General features: G+C 54.6%; 1 protein-coding gene across 2 annotated transcripts in view; it reads right to left on the reverse strand.

The window, feature by feature from the left end:
- Window positions 1-18065: 18065 nt before the first annotated feature.
- MED12 (mediator complex subunit 12) overlaps window positions 18066-20261 on the reverse strand; it is a 37064-nt gene continuing 34868 nt past the window's right edge. For both annotated transcript variants that reach the window (XM_082062263.1, XM_082062262.1), the window contains exon 44: window positions 18066-18502. In XM_082062263.1, the coding sequence (XP_081918389.1) occupies window positions 18459-18502 (44 nt within the window). In that variant the 3' untranslated portion in view covers window positions 18066-18458. The remainder of the gene's footprint in view (window positions 18503-20261) is intronic.

A 20261-nucleotide genomic window follows, 5' to 3' on the forward strand; every position in this document is an offset into this window, starting at 1 on the left:
CTACTGTGGCTACTGCTCTGCTTGTCCATGAATGACCTAAATGACAATACAGAGTATGTTTTAAAATGTGCACATGACACCCAGTGCTTTGGAAGCCAGGACGGGAATTTGACATGCTCCTGACAGACTGGGGAAAAGGCTGAGAGATGATGGGCAGGGCTGTAAGTCATTGGGAGGTAAAAAATTGCACAAACAGACCATGGAAGAAAAGACAGCAGTGTTTCTGCCAGAAAGGTCATAAAGGCTACAGAGGAGTACAAATGGAATGCGAGCCAGCATGTCATTGGCACAAAAAAAAAAGGCAAGTACAGTAGGATGCGTGAAAGGGCAGCTTATAAAGATATGTGAAGTAATTACTCCACTCTCCTTTGAGCTCTCAGAGGGCACATCAAGTAATTATACTGTTCTCCACAGAAATCGTTCCTTCCTCAAAAGATTTGGACCAACTGAGAGAGGCCACAGGAGACCAGCAAGACCACCAAAAAGCCTTAGGCAAAAGCCTGGAAGAGTGGGTCTCTAGAAGAGACAAGTCAGAGGATGCAGTTTTATAACATGTAAAGGTCACTGCAAAAAACGTCAGAACAGTCTGACTGAACTTCATGCTACGTAGGAGACACATTCTTGTTAAGAATGGAAGGTCAAGTGTACACCAGGAAAAGTTAAAGCACCCCATGCATATCTGCAAAAGATGCTACATGGCAGATGGAAGGACCAAACAACTTCTTAGCAACCCCTCCAGCCCAGTCCCCTACACTTCTCATCACCCTGGCTGGCAGCTCTGTCCCTGTCCTCAGTCATTCAGCATTTGTCACCGTCTGGGTAAACTACAGCCACCTTGGCCAAGAAGCCTTCAGCATTTAGGACTCTCTGACAGGGCAGAACATTTAGGGGATGTTAGGAGACTGCCAAGCACCATGGAGCTCATCACATGTGTTCTTTAGTATGCAGAGGTCTCCCCCAGAGCCTGTTGTCCCACATCTCACTCTCCTCCTAGAAGCACATCTGCAGCACCTCTGATATCTAGGCACCACAGTCACTGTGATGGGATGGAAGGAAAAACAGTCAAAAACCCCACCCTCATCTGCTTCAACTGCAAGATATGTCCCTGTGACTTGCCTTTCCTAACTTCTTCCCAGAGCACCACCAACATTTAAAGCAAGTTGAATGTCAGAAGCCTACAAGACACTCCACTGCACATCCTTTGCCCTGGGGAGAGAATGAGAGAATGTGTGAGGAGTGTCAGTTAAGTTCCTTAGTGCTGCAAGAACATATGTGGGACAGAAGCTCTTTGATAACTCCCAGACACGTGCCAAGATCCTCGAGAGCTCCCATTCAGAACAGAAGAATGTTACCCAAAATCCCTAGAAACAGACAATTTCAAGTGCCACTTCTGCTGTGGTGCTAATGGCCTCCTGCCACAATATGGCCTGTTCCTATTTGCTCTGTGGCTTTTAACAAGTCTGTCATGAAGGTGCCAAGCCTGTCTTGGGAAGGACATCAGGGGCAAAGCAGACCTTTCCCTTGCTCACACTTCAGCCTTTCCAGACATTTTTGGTGTTGAATTCCAGCACACAGTTAGATGTCCGGCTTCAGAAGGCACACTACCCAGCAGGTGAGATAGCCTGGCTCACTTCCAATTCCTATTTAGCATCAAAAGCTCCAAAAATGCAAGGGGGTTCTCAGTGTCACTGAGCTGAGACTGTTGATGCCGCTGAAGGACAGCCGGTGAGCACTGCAGCAGGGACGGTGTTGGGGTCAGCACCCAATACTGCTGATGCAAGCAGAGAGTGGCTTCTATAGAGGACCCAAGGACAATTGTGCTTAAAAGCCTGAGCTCTTTTGGAGTAGGCTACATGCTCACCTTGAGCTGGTCTAAATTTCGACTGACTTTCCCACATGCTTCCCAGGAGTCTGGTGGAAGGCTGAGGCAAGGCCACGTGGCACAGCCAGCAGCTGCTGTATGAGCAAGAGGCTCTGCCGGGACAGATCCCTGGCTGTGAAGAGGACAGTGGCAGCAGCCTCTTGATGGGCTGCTGGGTTTCCACGTGGCTCAGGGATAGCTGCTGGAAGTAGGCCGTTTAGTACCACATTCTGGATAGAAATAATCTGGATTATCTCATGTTACGGCTTCCCTGATCTCAGCATGAAGAAATGGCGGCAAGTTTTCTCTCCCTCACCTTGCTGCTTGCACAGTTTCAATTTACAAATGTTTCTCTGCAGGGGCAGAGGTTAATGAGAACCACTGTCTAAACAGCAAACACAGTGCCCTGGCCTTGGCACAGATATACATGCACCTGCTCCCCAGTCAGAACAACTGGCAGCAAAGGAAGAGAGCCTGACCCAGCCTGGAAGATCAAAGAGCCCTGAAGGAGACACCAGAAGCCCCTGGGACTGGCTCACCTCATACACGCTGCAACAGTTGGATGTGGCATTGCCCTGTCCCATTCTGAGTGCGCCTGGTCCGGCCTGACAAACCCACCACCATGGGGGGGTGCTTTGTGCTGTTCCCTGAAGGTTGTGTGAGGAGGGAGTGCAGGCTGTTCAGTCTGTCCCTGTCCGCAGGTCGGTCCGTGTCCGCAGGTCGGTCCCGCCGCGCGGGCCGGCCGGAGCTGTCCGTTCAGCACCGCGCTGCTCCCGCCGGCCCCTCCTGCGGCGGCAGAACGCGTCGTGGTTCTCCGAGCAGAGCCACAGCGCAGACCTGCAGCACAGACCGTCTTAAAAGGCACAGAGTATTTGCCGGAAAAGCGTTTGGTCTCTCTCGGGCTCCGACGGGCCGTTTGTGCCAGGATACCTGCTGTGCAAACGCTGCATTGCCTGGGCTGGATGAGGGGCAACCTCGTTTCTCTCTAGAGCTCCTGAGAAGGGGACGTGGAGAGAGAGGTGCTTATCTCTTCTCCCTGGTATCCAGTGATAGCATGCATGAGAATGGCTCAAAGCTGCACCAAAGGAGGTTTAGACTTGACATTAGGCTGCATTTCTTTGCAGAGAGGGTGGTCAAACACCGGAACAGGGTTCCTAGAAAGGTGGTCAGTTGCCTAAGCCCATCAGTGTTTGAGAGGCATTTGGACAATGTCCTTAACAACATGCTTTAACTTTTGGCCAGCTCTGAATTGCTCAGGCAGTTGGACTAGGTGATCACTGCAGTCCCTTCCAACTTAAGTATTCTATTCTAGAGGAAACAGCACTTCATAATTAAATGGAATGATTACTCCAGTGCTCACTTTGTGTGGGCAGGTGACTGACAATGCAGAAATGCATCCACAGAACCCTGGAATTTCCAGACATCTATTCAGGAGCAAACTGACAGACAATCTGCTTTCTGCAAGCCCTTGGCACCAGCACAAAGTTCATGCCAAGACAACTTGCTCGCTCTCCAACACATCACAAACAAGCACCAGACACCTACTTTAAGGCAATATAATCTCACTCACAAATCTGAGATCAACACTCTGCAGCTAGTGACTGAAGTGAAAATCTCACCCAGCAAAGGGAAAGCTGTCTGCACAAGCAGCATTCCCCTCACTTCCTTCTCCAGCTTTGGCAAGCCACGCGTTGACATTATCCCAGCTGCTCATCACCATCCCCCTCACATCTGCCAGAGTAATGGCTCCTATGTCCTCTCTCAAACAACCACCTTGGAAACTACTACAACAAGTAGAGGTCCCAGTTTTTAAGTTAATATGGATCATTACGACTGAACCATATTAGGGACCAATTACCAAAGCACAAGGCTCTTTTCAAAGCAACAAGCTTCCAAAACTCTAACACATTCATATTTCTTGTGTTAGCAAAAGCAGGTTTGAAATTTAATAAAGAGACTTCAGTGACTCAAAGAAGCTGGCTTGATGCAATGACACCCCCATTTCTGAAATGCCCCAAATTAAGCAGCAAATATGAAACCCATGTGCTGATTGAATGCCCTTCCCCAAAACACTCTCATATCCCAGTCTCTCAAGCTTCTTCTGGGCACGCAGCCATGCAAAGGACATTGATGGTCTCCAACCAACTGGGCCATGGGCAATTTGCTCCTACCTGAGCCACCACTTGTGCTAATAACAGGTCAAGATGTCTCACACATGCTCCAAGGAAAGCTGAGAATGCACCAGTGGCTACAGGCAAGCTGAGGATGTGCACAGCCAATGCATGGACTAGCATGGCCTGGGAGAGGCTTTGAAAGTGTAAGGGGGTGGGTTGGGCAGAGAGAAGCTGTCTGCAGCTTAAAACACAAAGACTTCCTCTAAATACAACTAGAGAGGGTGCATAGCAAAACCCAAGAGTGCTTTGAATGGGAAAAGCTACACCCAAAATAAGTTGTCAATGTTTCATTTTTACTGACTTAATGCAAGAAGCCAAAGCCACATAATCAGAGGCTGTAATCCAGACCGTGGCTATAAGAAACTCTGTTTTCAGTGGCAGAGCTGATAAAGGGTTTTTTTCCTTTACTGACACTTGCCTCAACCATCAGTTTCTGCCTGACATCACTACTCACTGCTCTTCTTCATCTGAGCGAAGTTTTGTGGGGCAGAATTGTAAGCCAGGTCATGAAGGTGATCCTGGCTAAAGGTAATGATACCCAGGGCAAAGAACAAAGATGAGGAAAATAGTCGGAGACAAGCAAGAGCTACCTTTTCCACAGAAGCTGAAACACGACATAATTAGTCACCTTTCCTGTGCAGAGATAAGGTCACAAGTTATCTGGCAGTGTAGATACACCACCTTCCTGCACCACCCATTGCCGCCGTGCCTGGTACCATGGGACACCAACCCAGCCAGCGAGTCTGTGGAGCAGGGTGGCTCTATGGAGACAGCAAATCCCTGTGCAAGCAGGTGTGGGGACCATCCTGACAAAACCACCCCTCCAGGGGCACAGCGCAGGCAGCAGGGCCAGGCATGCTCCCTCACGGGGCTAGAAAGCCCAAGCATTGCAGTCCGGCACCAAATTGTTTCCTCACTGCAGAGTCCTTGGTGGCGATGCTCAGGAAAGCTGCCGCAGGAGATGTTTGAGCTAGAATCACCTCCACCATCCACACCACTTCCATATTGTCACTGTAGTCCTTACTGGTGAAACACCAGACAGGCTCCAGGCAGGCTCACATGCCCAGAGCCTGGGATGCAGGACTGTGTCACACCATGTCCCCTGGCTTCCCACAGCTGGGAGAGCTGCAGGTCCCGTTCTGTGCCAGAGAGATGCTGAATCCCAGCCCATGACCCTACTCAGAGAGATGAGGGACCGAGCACACTTGGCCAGCACAAGCTGCAGAGCTGTGTGTGTCAGTGGCTCTGATCAGAGATCAGACAGGATTTTCTGACCATATTGCAAGAATCAAGCCAGGGTCAGGGGAGCAGTGCTTTCTCTGGCCAGCAAGGAACACCCAAACAGACTGATCATCCTGGCATCACCATGCTGGTGCCCCTTCCAGGCCCGACAGCATCAGCAGTTACCCACTGCTCCATGACACTGTGGCTTGCCTGGGGACACAGCCAGCACTGGCAGCAGCTACCACTGAGGACCAGGGCACTACCCAATCCCAGCTCTGCCGTGGCTGGCATGGGTGACCGTGATCTCCTCCTCACAGCACTGGTCTCCTCATCTGCAACAGAGGGCTGCTCTCTGCAAAGCACTCAGAAGTGGGAGACCCAGAAAGCTCTGGAGTGGGGCAGGAGAAGGGGAGCTGTGACCACTGGCAGCAATGCACACGCAGGACAGGGCACGGACCAGTGCAAGCTGCATTTGCTAATGCTATAACACCCATTCCCTCTGCTCCCACCAGCAAGCAGTACTCAATGGAAATGTCAGGAAGGGAAGATCCAAATGTGGAGGTGGGAAAATGCCATCACTGCTGGAAGCACCACAGACTTGTTTGTCCACGATACCTGTCTGTCCTCCCAGCTTGCTGGTGGCAGAGAGCACCAGGTCCCTCTCGCTCACCCCTCGCCTCTGCAGGGCAGGGGAGAGCAGCCGCAGGGCAGCACCTCTCGGCAGGGCTCCTGCCAGCAGCTGGGGCTGCACACCCAGAGCCAACATGACACAGCGTCAAGCAGCCACGTCCTGCAGCAGCCTCAGCTCCTCTGAGGTGACGTCAGCCTCCGCAAGAGCTGGCAGGCAGGACATGCTGTGCATGCTGGCCACGCTGCTCCCAGACACTGCCTGGCTCCAGCAGACACCGTGGCCTGTGTTCCTCACCAGCTATGGCTTATCTATAAATTGAATTTCACACTTGCATGCTCCAGAATAAGGCACAGGTGCTGGAGAAGCCACCCTCCCCTTCCACATCTGTCTTCCCCCTCACCCCACCCCGCTGCCGAGTGCCAGCACCGAGGATAATGGCTGGTGGCTGTGGAGGAGCTCCTGGGTAAATCCACTGGCCCCATGCAGCCGTCACCGGCTCACAGCAGAGCCGCCGTGGTGCTGGCAGTGCCCTCCATGCTTGGGGCAGCACCAGGGCAAGGGGAGCCCTGGGGGCCCTGGCACAACAGCCACCCACACATGCTGCTGGCACATGCTGTTGGCCCGTCTGCAGCTGAATAAGATAAAAGCCCGTCCCAGAGTTACTGGTTTCCCCAGAAACCCTAAAGGCTTTCCCAGGAACTCTGGAAACGCACAGATTTGCTACATGCTCCAGTGAGCAAAATAAAGAGTTCATATAGGCATCATGACCAGAGATCGCTGTTGTCACAGGTCATACATATAGCTGGCAGCCCAGGCAGATTCAGTGTCAGTCACCTTGGAAGGATCTCAAGCTGTCAGATGGTCCAGGCCAATCCCACAACAACCTCTACTCACCTAGGATGAGCAGCTACCTCAAGCAGGGAAGTGTGCCCTCAGCAAGAGCTGTCAGCTGCTCACCTTCCCAAACCAAAACAAAAGCTTGGTGTGACCGATCAGAAGACCATGGAAACCCTCTGGTGTTGGAGGGTTAGTCTGCAGCCAGGGCACGCAAAGTCTGGCTCTTGCTCAAACAACCAGGGCTTGCTAAAGACTGGCAGCCAGGCAGGCCAGCAGCTAGGAAGGAAGCCTGTTCAAATTTAATCCAAAATGTATTTTCTATTTTCGCTTGTGGCTTTCTCCTCCCATATTTTCTATCTTCGAGCATAAAAAAAGCAGAACGCCTAAAACCTTTGGAAAAAAAAAAAAATCCTTTAATGTGTTTTGCTGTAAAGGCTGCCTAGTGTTAAGAAATAAGCTGGACCGGAGCAAATCATGCAGCCTGGGGATACCCTGTCTCGCCTGAGGGAGCAGACCAGGATGAAGTGGACATACAGGCAGGCTACAAGGACCAGCAATGCCAAGGAAGGACGATCAACAGGGCCATGAAGGCTCCTGTGCTCCCTGCTGCTTCTCAGAGGTCCCCAAGAACAGCTCTGCCTCAGCAGATGCCCATTTTGAAGCATCATTCCTGGTGGACACAGGACAAGGATTTTGTTACAAAGAGCAGGTAACCATTTAGCTCCTCTTAAGGTCATGAGCATCAAAGTACAGCAGCTCCCTGCCCAAGTCTGCAACCTCAGATCCTCACCAGGAGACCCCAGCAGCAACAGAGACCCAAATGGCAATGACACAGGAACAGAGATCGTTTCTCTCTTGAGGCACAGGGTCTGTCCCCTTAGGGCTGTTAACCAAGGGCAGATTTCAGTTTCATGGCTTCAAGGACACCACTGTGCTGGCTGGATACTTCCCTCAGCTCTCGTGGACAGCGTCCTCCTGGAAGTCATAAGGATGGGCAGTAGAATCCTCTTCATGAGCTTCAACCTTACTTGGCCTCATCCTGCTGCCCCCTAGAACCCAAAGCCCACTGGGGACTGCTAGATCCCCAGCTCATCCCCGCACCCTCCTCCCCAAGTCTACTTCTCCCACAAGGAGGAGCTGGGGGACAGCCTTCTGGGACACCACGTATGCCAAGGTAAGGCTGAACTGGACCCTCACTGTAGTGGGACATGAGTCTTTTCTCATCTGGGCATAAAACCAGGAACAAAACTGAGACTGATGTTTCCTGACATGTGTGAGAACAGGCAGAACCAGGGGACTGGAGGAGGGGGAGATGAAGATCAGATTTCCCGTGCTCCTACGGTGCCCACCACGTGCAGTGAGTACCAGGCAACTGGGACAATGCCGGGACAACACTCCAGCTTCGCTGCCTGTGTGTCAGGCGGGTGTCCAGTGCCCAGAAAACCACAGGAAGCAGAGTTCTGCTTCCTTTTCTGCTACTCCTGCCAGGTAACACAGAAGGGCAGGGATATTGCCATCCATTTTCAAACCAACCAAATTAGCAGCTGTTCAGTGGACAAAAGTCCGCCAGAAGTCTCCAGCAAAGGGTCTTGTGATGTTGAGGCAGAGGAACAGAGCTTAGCACAGGTCCCACGTCTCCCCCCAGCTGTACCTCCATCACGTGGGGAGAGCATCCCGCGCTCTCAGCGAGGAACCAGGACTGAGCAGGCGTCTGTCACCCTGTGCCAAGGAAACTAACACAGAGCTGGATGGGGACAAACCCATCGGTATTTACCAAAGCCCTGTGCTCCCTCCTGGCTCCACGTGGCTCTGGCAGGCACAACGTTATGAAAATAACAGCTCAGACTAAGGGTCCACCTTGCCCTACATACTTTCTTGCCTGTACTCAGTCAATTTGCAGCTCAGCAACAGCCCAAGTCAGAGGTGGATCTTGCTGTATTTATTGATTCTGGGGAAACCTCTTGTCCTTCTTGAATTCAGTCTGTTTCTCCTCAATGTAAGGTTCCACTCTTCCTAACACCTTGTTCTGAGGACTTCTGCAGTTTGATAGCACGTCTGTGAGAAGCAATGCCCCTCCTCCTCTTTGGCACCTCCTGCTAGCTTCATTTGATGTGACCTTGTACTTGCATGGAAAGAAACAGTGAACAGTTAACCTCTATCTTTTCTCTCCTGGCCTCCTGTAGGCATATCTTATCCACCTTCTGTTGTTTCTTTTCCAGTCTGAAGAACCCTTCCTTATTTAGCCTTTTGATTTTTGGTGTTTTTTTTTTTTTTTTTTCACAGAGGCTGTCAGACCTCTGACCATTCCTGCTGCAATTTCCAGGCATTTGACTCCACAATGATCTCAACAGCCACATGTCTCTCCTAAGCTCCCTTGGGCAGCTCTAAAGACAGACACACAGAGCAGCCCCTGCCCCCTTCTCCTGCATCACGGTCCCACGAGTCCTCAAGTCGCTCAGCAATGCCTGGACTCATGTAAGGGTAGAGGAAAGACGTGAAGACAGCCAGACACACAGCCTCACCTCCACAACTCCTTTAGCACCGGGTGCTGGCACCAGGAGATGGACACGGCCACTGCCATGGTGAGTGGCACATGGACAGTTTGGCCACACTGCGGACTTGGGCTTCTTCTCCCACTCCGTTAGAGCAGCAGCTAATGAATGCCTGATGAAGGCAAAGTCCCTGCAGCCCCTGATCGCCACACCAAAGGGCATTCTCAGCAGTCACCTCCCCAAGCCCATCACAAAAACCTTCCTGACAAGCCTCTGCCAACCATCCTCACCCTTAGAGAGCCCCAGGAGTCCAGGCCCAGACCCAAACAAGGCTTGTCCACAGTTACAAGCCCCATAACATGCTCCGTCTTGTAACCTTTCCCGAACTTTGCCACCTGCTCTGCTGGCATGGCTAGAGCATCTGGCCACTAGGCAAAGCTTTGGCTCTGCTTGCCAGGCACCTTGCAGGATACACTCACACTGAGATGCAGTTTGAAAATAACAGATGTTACTCCACTGTTCTGCATTTTGCAGTGTCAGGAACAAGGCTTCTTTACCAACAATCCGCTGAGCTCCTTGCCAAGGCAGTCGCAGCCCAAACAGTGCTCCCCAGCACCAAGTCTTGCTCACAAACGACCCCCCCACACCGCACCATGCCACATGCCTGCCCCACTGCCAGACAGACAACATGGCAAAGGGAGCATATTGCAAGGGCAGAGTTTCTCCACACAATGGCAAGACTAATCAGGAACACCGGTTTCATTGTGGGCTACAACACCCCAATGCTAAGAAGCCCAGACAAGCCTCCAGACAAATGACACGTATCCTCCTAACCAGAGAAAACTTCCAAGGGCTGCACGCACCAGACAGGACCTGGCAGCTGCAGCCAGAAGCCCGCTGTCTTTCCACCGCTCCCACTTTGTGTCCATTTCCCCACAGTCAGACTCGCTCCAGGGTCTGAATGGTGTGGGTTCAAACTGCCAGCTCTGGCAATTGCAGGACCTTTTATTCATTCCCCTCACACCCATTGCAGAATCCTGCTGAGGCCAGCAGCACACAGTGCTGGTCACAGCCCGCTCCCTGCCCCCAGCATTAGGAGACCACTGGAGCATTTAGTCCACTATGCAGCACAGCTCAGCTCTGCCACAGTCCTCAAACCCAGCTCTCCTTGAGCACCCCAGTACCAGGAGTCACCCTGCCTCCTTCTGCTGGCGTGTCCCTGCCAGCCGGCTGTGACCACCTCCTCTCCGTGCCGACCCAAGACCCACACACACCCCTGGCTGTGGCTGTGGACCAGGTACCAATGCCAGACTCTGATTAAGAAGCATCTTCCAAGCGGCAGCCAATAACCACAGATCATCAGGGGAGGAGTCTCTGCCTGGGATCCCACAGGGAGCAAATAATTGTCCCATCCCAATGGCACTGAAAGCCCTAAGGACAGAGCCAAGCTGTCCCTGCCCCATCCCTCTGCACCCGGTGCACAGCCCCAGGACAGCAGATACTCAGCCCCTCTGTGCTTTGCTGTGAGATTTCATGGGTTCCTCCGTGGCTCTTCCACAGCTCATGCCCAGACACATGCTCCATGTCTCCATGCACTGCTTCCCCCCATTTTTCAATCCTTCTCATATTACTGGATTCCTCCAGCTGCCACCAGTGCAGCATGGACACCCCACACCAGTCTGTCTGAGGCCACAGTTGCTCCTGGACAGCCAAGAGGACTTTCCTTCTCCCCTGCCTGCTGTGTGGAAGTAGCTCCTAGCAGGAATGGTGTGGGAAGACAGCAGCAAACTGCTTGGAAGGCAGCAAAACCACTGCGGCCATGGAGGTTTTGGAGCTGACTGAGCTCAGGAATGGTTTAAGTGGAGCTTAGAGACTCGATGACCTCAAGGTCCCTTCCATACCTGCTGTCCCAAAACTCCTCCCTTGACACAAAGACAAGGCCAATGTGGACCTGCCAGAGAATTTTGGCAGTCACATCTGCTTGCTCACAGACTCAATGTGATCCTGGTCAAATGACACCTGGACTGGGTCCCTGTCTTGTGCTTGACCTGAGCGCCCAGAGCAGACCCCACAGAGAGCCAGGAAAGATGCAGCCACCACAGCTGGAGTCTCAGCACAGCACTCTGCCAATTCTCACGCTGCCTTCTGAAGCCTTGGCAGGCCCCTGTCTGCAGACAACACACTGCCAGCCTGCACAGCAGCTCCGCTCACAACTCCCAGGCTCTGCCCATCCTCGCCACCCTGCTCTCGAGCACCTTCTCCCCAGCCCTTTGGGAGAAGAGCCTCTGCACCAAGCCTGGGAAGGAGGCAGCCCCAGATGTAAGGTCCAGGGCAACAACCCTTGGCATCCTTCCTCTCCAACAGTGCTGCCCAGTTGCACATTGCATGTTGAATATGGGCAGTTGGAGGCTGTGCAAGGCAGTAGCGTGCAGACCCTGCCAAGACAGGCATTGCAACTCCATTTCCTCAGTGCATCACTGTGCAGGGCCCACATGCCCAGAGCTGAGGGCTACCCTGCATCTCGGTGGCTTTCACTCATGCCCTGGTGCTCCGGAGGTTGAGAGCTGCATGTTTGCAGGTGTCCAACCAAACTCCACATCCTGACTGCACATGTAACCATGGCAACTGCACATGCGAGTGGCAAAGCCTTGAGCTGGGCTAACTGCAAATGCAAATGAAGCAAACACATGCACAATGCTAAAAGTGTGACCTCTAAATGTCAGGCTTTAACCATTTTGCAGACACCCACACTGGTGGTGGCCACATGCAGTGTGCAGACCAGGAGATCTGCTCCAATGGGGACCTCTGGGCACCCAGCCCTGTGCAGAGGGTTGACAAAGGTGCTTCGGTGCAGAGCAGGGAGAAAAGACGGTACATGCCTTTCCCAGAGCCAAGAGTGACCCATGCCTTGGCAATGTGCAGCTTCCTCTCTGGGGACACATTCACCCCTTACCCAGCTGGCAGATGCCCCTGATTCCACAGAGCACCCCGGTTTCCAGAGGAAGGAGGTCCCACCAGGCTGATGTGAAGTACGGCCAGCGCGGGGGCTCATGGGGAGCTGGGTCTGTCAGCTCTCCCACTGCACCTGCACTTGTCCAGCTGTAGGGGCCCCTCCAGCCCCTTTGCCGTTGCCTGGGACCAGGCCGGCAGCAGCATGGGATGAGGCACTTCAAAGGACAGAAGGAAAATCCCAGCATCCAGAGTCACCTCCTCGAGGTCGGTCTGTGGCCTCGGAAAGGCACTGGGGGTGTCACCATTTGGTAGAGTGTGGTCCAGAAAGATTCTGGCTGGCCAAAGGCCTCATGTCTCTCATCACTTCTGCTCTCCCTTGCTGTCAACAACACCGTACATGGACAGGTGCTGTCGCTAACCATCACCCACCACCCTCATCCTGCTCTGTGTCTTCAAGCGTGACAGAGACAAGCTCAGGTGAGCAGTGCTGACTCCAGCCACAGCACACGCTGGTGGAGCCACTGGCAACCCTGCAACCCTGCACCATGTGCCTGACCCACCACCCTGCTCAGGGATGAGCACAGCCAGCATGACAGAGCCCCAGTTTGACACCGAGCCTGCTCCACCCCGGCCCCCTGCCTGAGAGAGACACTTTTGCTCTGGAAACCCAATGACTAATGTAATTCCCTGTGCTATGCCAAATAAACGGAGCCAAGGGAATCTCCTGCCTGCCCTTGACCTGGGGATGCTCACACCAGCAGCCTCGCACCGGGCAGTGCCAGGCACATCCTTGCACCCCAAATAACCGATCCCGCCTGCACCGGCGCCCCTAGCCCCCCCGACAGCCCCGGGGAGGATCCCAGTCCCTGGGGGCGGGAGCGTCCGAGCCGGGACAGCCCCTGCTCCCCGCTCCGTGCTGGGCCCGACGGGCTGAGCCGAGCGGAACCGGGCGGCCCCGGGCCGGGGATGCGGGCGGGGGCCGCGCAGCTGAGGCGGGCGCACAATCCCCCTTTCAGCGCGTCGCCATGGCAACCCGCCGGCTCGCCGCGGCCGCTCATCCGGCCCCGTTAACCCCCGCCGTTACCCGCCGCCGCGCTCGGCCCCACCCGTTAACCCCCGCCGCGTCCCGCCCCGAAGCCTGGACTCGAACGCCCTGCGCTACGACCGGGACTCGGACCGGGAACCGGGATCAGGAGTGGGACCAGCTCCCGGCCACCCCCGCCCCGGGAGCCCTATCACCGCCGCAGCGGGCAGCCCCAGCCCCGCGCCGTGGGGCCGCTCCGGTCTCCCCCGACCCTCCTCCGCAGCAAGAGCCATCGCGGGCCGGGCCGGGCCGGGCCGGGCGGGGCGGGGCGGGGCGCACTCACCGTCGGGGGCGGCGGCGCGGCTTGGCCATGCCGGTGGCGGCAGCTCCGCGCCCCGCGCTCAGCTCAGTCCGGCCCGACCCCGCACCGGGAGCGCGCGGCGCGTGCACGGCGGGGGCGGGCGAGGGAGGGGCCGTACCGCAGCACCCCTTCCCTGCCGCCGCCGGCACCGCCACCCGGTACCGGTACCGCACCGGTTGGGCATCCCACGGCCCCGCCGCTGCGCTGGCCAGGCCCGGTACCGCTCGCCCTGGGATCTGCACCACACCGGGTGCTGCGCCAACGGGACGTCGCACCCGCCGAGCATCGTGAAGGCCGGTACCGCACCCATTGGGTACCGGCAGTGATCGCATCTGCACCGCCTGGGATCCCCCCCGGGCCTGCCCAGCTATCGGCCCTGGGGACAGCGGTAACCCCCACCATCCCGATCGGGACCCCTGCACACCCTGGGGCACCCTGCACCACCCCAGCAAAAGAAACCATCTGTGAGGGTGTCCCCCTGCCACCCTGGACATCCTTTTCTACCCTGGGCATCCTGCACCATTCTGGGCACCCAGAATCCTGCCCCACTGCACCCACCCCACCCTCTCTGCATAGGTCTCCTCCAGCCCCTCACATAGTCCTGGGCTGTGCTGCCCTGGCAGCTGGAGCACCCCATGCCCTCCAGCACCAGCATCCTTCCAGGGAGGACTCCACGGGTACCAGTATGGGATGCCCCATCCCAGCGTCAACCTTGAGGCCAGGGGCAGTCGTGCCACTTGTCCACCCCATGCCACTTGTCCACCCCATGCCATGCATCGGGCTGTGGACTCAGCTGCCACAGCCCCATAGGCCCCAGCAGCAAGATCCACCACCTCTGTCATTCCCCTTTCCTGCTGGCATGGCCCTCCCTAGCACAGGGACACCTTCCTCTCCTGTACACAGGAGCTGCCTCTCCTCCAACCTGTCTCTGCCCATGGTGGGGCTACCTCTCTGTTACAGTCCTGCCTGACAGGATTACAGAAATCATTTAAAACAGGGCATGGATTTGGGTCCTGCTGGATGTGTCTGGTCTCTGCATCTCTCTGCCATAGCCAGGGCAGCATCAGCCACGATACCTGATTAAAGAGGAAGACAAGCAGACACCTCCATGCTTTCTGATCCAGGCGAGGAGACTGGGCTCTGCCTCCCTCCCACTGCCAGAGCTGCAACCCAGGCCCTACCCAGGCTCCACAGAGCAGCTGCTGCTTCCCATTTAGGATGCTCGTGCAGCAACATGTGAAGGGCAGGCATTTATTTTGGCTCTGCCACAAGCCACCGGTACATGCACTGAGCTGGTGAACATGCAGCGACAGAGGGATCCCTGTACCTCAACACAGGTTGAGTTTCACTCATCCTAGTGCCTTCCAGCCTCTGCTGCAGAGCATGTCAGAGCTTTCCTGCCCTGCTCCCTCTTCAAGGGGCTGATTGTTGGTGCTTGGCAGCCTGAATGATTTTGTTGCTGGCCTGTTATGGGCAGGTTGAGCTACACATTGCCACCCTGCATGCCCTTGAGCAGACAACGTGGTCCAGCACTCCATGGGATGGATGCACAGCCCTGCCCCATGCCCATCAGGGTTCATCGGCCCTGAAAAGCATCTTGAAGAGGCCCCTGCACTGGTGCTGGGCTGCCCTACAGCAGGCAGGGCTCCCTGTGTCCTGCTGCCCAGCAAAACCAGCCCAGGACAGGGTCATGGTACACGGCTGCAGTAGTGCTTCATGGCCTGCTCCTCACCATGGGCACCTCACGGGGAGGGTTGGGTGCTCACAGAGCTGCTCCACTCCTGGCTTCAGCTGCCTGAGGGAGCAGTGGTGGATTTTCTTGCTCATCATCAGCTCTGACAGTGCCTGACAAGCCACCTTTGGCCAGGACATGGTCCACGGGAATCACATGTGACAGGCGGTCAGGTGGGGTGGGTGGGCACAACCTGTTCCTGCCCCCCATCACTCCATCGTGCCAAACGCTGTGCAACCTCAGGCTTCTCCACACCTGCTGGGCGTACACTGTGCAACACTGCCTGCACACGCTGCCTGTGGATCCTGCCCAGGCACCCCTGGGGGCTGCCCCCAGGGAGCCCAGCACCAGACACACACAGCCCAGCCTGGACTGGTGGCCACAGCAGGGCAGCTGCACGGCTTACTCAATGGGCAGTGTGTAATAAAATCCATCTGGTCACCTTTGGCTCTGTCACAAGCAGCATTTAGCCACGACTCAGAGAAGGAGCAGAAGGGCTGGAAGCTGTCAGACCTGCTTAAAACCACCACAGCTCAGCGTTAACGTATAGCACAGCAGCTGCAAGACGTGGCCAGGCTGGGCAGAGCACAGCTCCCCAACATGCTCTGTACCATGACCAGGTCTTGCCCCAGTCCCCATGTCCCCACACAGCCTCCTGCACCTGCTAGAAGCCTCTGGGCAGCCAGAGGGTGATGTGGGGTCTTTGACACAGGCAGCCATGGGTCTGTCACCACGATGGAGCTCTGAAATCCTGCTCATCCCACAAGCAGCTGGCATGGCTAGGAGGAGCCTTTTGCAGGAGGGAAGAGCAGAGGCAGCCTCATTGCTTGGCCATGCAATAAAGCAGGGTCACCTTGCAGCAGACACCTGCTTCCAGGGAGGGACAAGTCGTCCCCTTTTCTCCAGAGCGGCAGGGCAGTCACTGGGGCACTTTCACCAGATCCCTGAGGCCCTGAAGTGCAAAGCAGGAGGTCAGCACCCGACTCCATGCTCTCCTGCTGCAGCACCCCAGCCCTGCCACAGCCACCACGCAAGCAGTACTCCACTGCACCCCTGCCCAGAGCCGCCCGTGGCCATGGTGCCTTCTGCCACCCGCTCCGGCGCAGGCTGCTGCAGAGCCGCCCTCCTCCCACCTCCAGCACGGCAGCGATGCAGAAGGCAGCATCCAAGATGCCGCCTGGCGCAGGCTCAGCTGCCTCCCAGTGCCGGCAGGGGAGGGGGCTGCTGGCCACGGCAGCACACACCAGGAATAGGGGCTTGTTCTGCACAGAGACTGTGCCCAGCTCCCCTATGCTGCGGCTCCACTGGCCCCAGGACAGTCCCTGACCCCACCTCAGGCAGGATAGGGGGGAGCACAGCCCTCCTGTCCCAGTGACAGGTCCCTCAGAGCAGGGGCCAGCTGGCACAGCCATGGCTGTGAGCAGTGCTTCCACCTCCAAGTCAGCCAGCACCGGCTGGGGACAAGCAGAGCCCCTGGCACCAGCCTCCCCTGGGACATGGAAGGACAAGGGACCAGACAGGCTGCTCCCCAGCATGATCCTCATGAAAAGGGATGCACAGAGGAAGCAGCCCTGCACACACGTCTGTCTGCTCTCATTAACAAAGGAGCTCATCTCCATTGGGTCTGCCAGCAACACCTTCCAACCCACCTGCAACAACATGGCAGGAGTGGTGCAGTTTGGGGACAAGCAGGGAACAGCGTGGGGGTACTGCCAGGCAGCTCATACAGCTGTCCCCAAGAGCAGCCACCCACCTGCTCACAGGAAAAAAAGGGCTCAGCTCGTTTTTGGGGCAGAAGATGCGAGCCCATCAGCCAGCACACCGGGCACCGCCCTGGGTCACCAACACTCCTCACAGCAACCTGAGCACAGCTGAGGGCTTGAGCCCCAAAATCCCTCCTTCTTCTCCACAAGTGTGCCTTCTGGCTCTGGCCAGTCCTACAGAAGTGTTTATTTGCCCTTAGACACAACTGCAGCTCTTCCATGAGTCCCTGCGAACCTCACCATATCCCACAGAGATGGGACAGAAGGACAGACATCAGCCAAGAAAAGCTACCAGGGGGACCACAGGTCAAATGGTCCACAAACAAATTGCTGAGGAAGAACCAAAGATAGAAGAAAGGCACTGGTGATGGTGGTTTCCAGGTTCCACAGACGGTAGGAATGGAGAACACTAAGCTAAAGCAGCCTGCTATAGACAGAGATGAGTCTCCATGCCAGCAGGCTGCATTAGCCAGGTCAAAAGTTGAAATGCAGCATGTTACTCATCCAGCAAAGGCACAGTGTCTGTCAGGAAGGAGCGAGCAGAGGAGCCCTGGTGCTTATCAGCAAACCCGTGCTGCAATGAGAAGTGTTGTGAGTGCACTCAGGCTGCAGCTCCTCCTCGACTGCAGAGATACCAGCTGGAGCATCTCAGGAACTGCTGTGGTGGGGAAGCTGGGCTCATGAGGACTCAGAATTACCCTGCAATATAACTCCCTCTTTGCTTTGTACCTCTGTCCTGGTGGAACATGCCCCAGACTACTAGTAAAGCTCTTAATCAACATACAAATCCTACAAAGCTTGTGCAAACCCTTGTGAGCATGTGAACACCAGCTTATGAAACAGACAGGGAAGAAGGGCTTTCTTTCCCAAACCAAACCATTTAGCCATTCACAAAAGCTGAAAACACAGACATGAGTTCTACTGAGAAAGAAATGAAGACCACGTGTAGAGGTGCTGCTGGGCTGTACTGGGAGGAGGGCCGAGGAGGAAAGGCAGGCTCTGAATACACACTCCTTTTGCAAAGTAAGCTCTCTGTATTCATCCGAGAATGACTGCAGTACAGGGTTCATCTGGTATAAATAAAGTACAAAATTTTACAATGTCTTAATTATTATTTTAACAAAAATACTAAAAACGGAGTAAAAACTGAAACCAAAGTGGGAAGGGAGACTAATAGCCACAAGGGATCTCCATAAACGTTTGTAGAAATCAGATAGTAAAAACACTTTATCTGTACAATAAAACCATCCTCCTGGCATCTCCCTGCGAGACGGGCAGCAGCAGCACGGGGGGCACAGGCCCAGGGACAGAGGTTGGGGGCAGCCCCCGTTTGTGGGCCAGGCTGAAGAGGCTGTATGCAGTCCACAGTGATGTCTCCCCTCCTGGATCAGGCTGAAGTGCCCCAGATCAGTAGCGTCCAAAGGGGTTGTTGTTCTGCTGTGTCTGTGTATCTGTGAGGGTCAAGACAAAGTTAGGCAGTCACAAAGTCTGGTTCAAAAAAGAGATCTCTCTCCCCACATGACCAGCCCAGTATGAGAAGTGTGTCGCTGCCACTGAGAAGAAAAATATAACCTTTATGGCGCTCCCTGCTCTGCTCATTTGTCTGAGCCTTTAGGCAGCAGCACAGTCAGGACCCCACATTCTTTGAGGAAGAAACAGATATGTGCCAGTCCCGATTCTGAAGCTTCTCCAGAGGAGATCTCTCCATCCCTCATGGTGGAATTGTGCACCATAACAAAGCCCTGAAAGGTGGCAGCAAGCTGGGAGGATGGGCTTATGGATAAATTATTTCTGGTTTTGAAAGAAAATCAGCCCTGTAAGATTGTGCAACACCTGCAGCCACACAAGCTGCTCAGACAGCTTGTGTCAAACACTCATCCTGAAGCACACACGGAAAGCAGAGTTAGCGAAGGTTTCAGAGACAACTATCCTGGCTCCCTGTCAGTATCTCAGTACAAATGAAGAACATGCCCAAAGGACTTCCAGATAGCACAAAAAGGGTAGGAAACACGGTGAAGTTACATTCAAGAACCTCATGAACTTCCAGACAGCTGGGACTGAAGTTTTGTGATGTACAGTGCTCACAGTATACTTGGGTACCATCCAATTAATAATAAAACTCTGCAGTTTTTCTCCTGAAGCCCCATCAGCATGCTTGACCTTAAGTCAGACTAAGCAAAAGGGATCAGTGTAGCCTGGCCACCCTGCTCTCCTTCTCAGCTCTGCTGGACCATACAACACCCAGGGACACCCTAGAGCCTAACACAGCCTGTCCTGGGCCCAAAGTATTCTTGTCCCCCTCCTACAGGCTGTTCTTGATTTATGTCCTGCTTTCCACTTCATCTCAGGCGCTACAAATAAGAACTCCAGATGGTTCCTAGTGGAACCCAATGAGGAAGCATGGAAGCTACACGGTGACACATGGCTGCCTCGGACCCACGCACCTGTTCCATATAAAACAGCCCCGTTTGCTGTACAGACAAGATACAAAAATATGGCTATTCTGCTATATTCAGATTCTTATATGAGGTCTTCCTATACTTGAATGTCCTGGCTGAATCCTTGCACAGACTCATGGTTTGTGAATCAGGCTAGTGGCAAACTTAGCACACTAGAACTTCTGGTTTGGTAAGGTTTTTTTTTGATTACAAGAACTAAGAATTTTCCATCAGGGAACAAGTATAACCAAAACTTCCAAGCCCATACTCCACACGTTATTACATCTAGTACAGTGTCAAACTGAACACACTGCAAAAAATACTGCGTGGTCCATTTTCTGGGCATTTTTATGGCAGAAAAGCCAGTGAGGTGACAGTAAAACAGCGGGCCATTCAGAAGGGAACAGCACAGACACTGGGTTCTGTTGCTAGATCCCCCAGCCAGTAGTTCCATGGAGATTATAGGAACACAGTGCCAGGCTGAACACCAGTTGTGCCATGCCCGTCTGTGACAGCAGCCACAGAAGCCCACAGGACACTGCAAACACAGCAGGTGTGCAGCAACACTTCCCAAAGTACCCTCCCTGCCTCCAAGAAGCCTTGCCCTGATCGCAACACAAGCACAGCATCTCAGGGTCAGCCATCAAGTGAGTGTCCCAGGATTACAGCTTCCCTGTGTCCCTCTGAGGACATCTGCAGCAGAGGAAACACCTCTGAATGCTTTAAAGCTGCAGACTGGATCCTTTTTGGAAAGCTGCATGGCAGCCCCTAA

This window comes from Streptopelia decaocto, assembly GCF_964273445.1.
Source record: "Streptopelia decaocto genome assembly, chromosome: 10".
NCBI lineage: Eukaryota > Metazoa > Chordata > Aves > Columbiformes > Columbidae > Streptopelia > Streptopelia decaocto.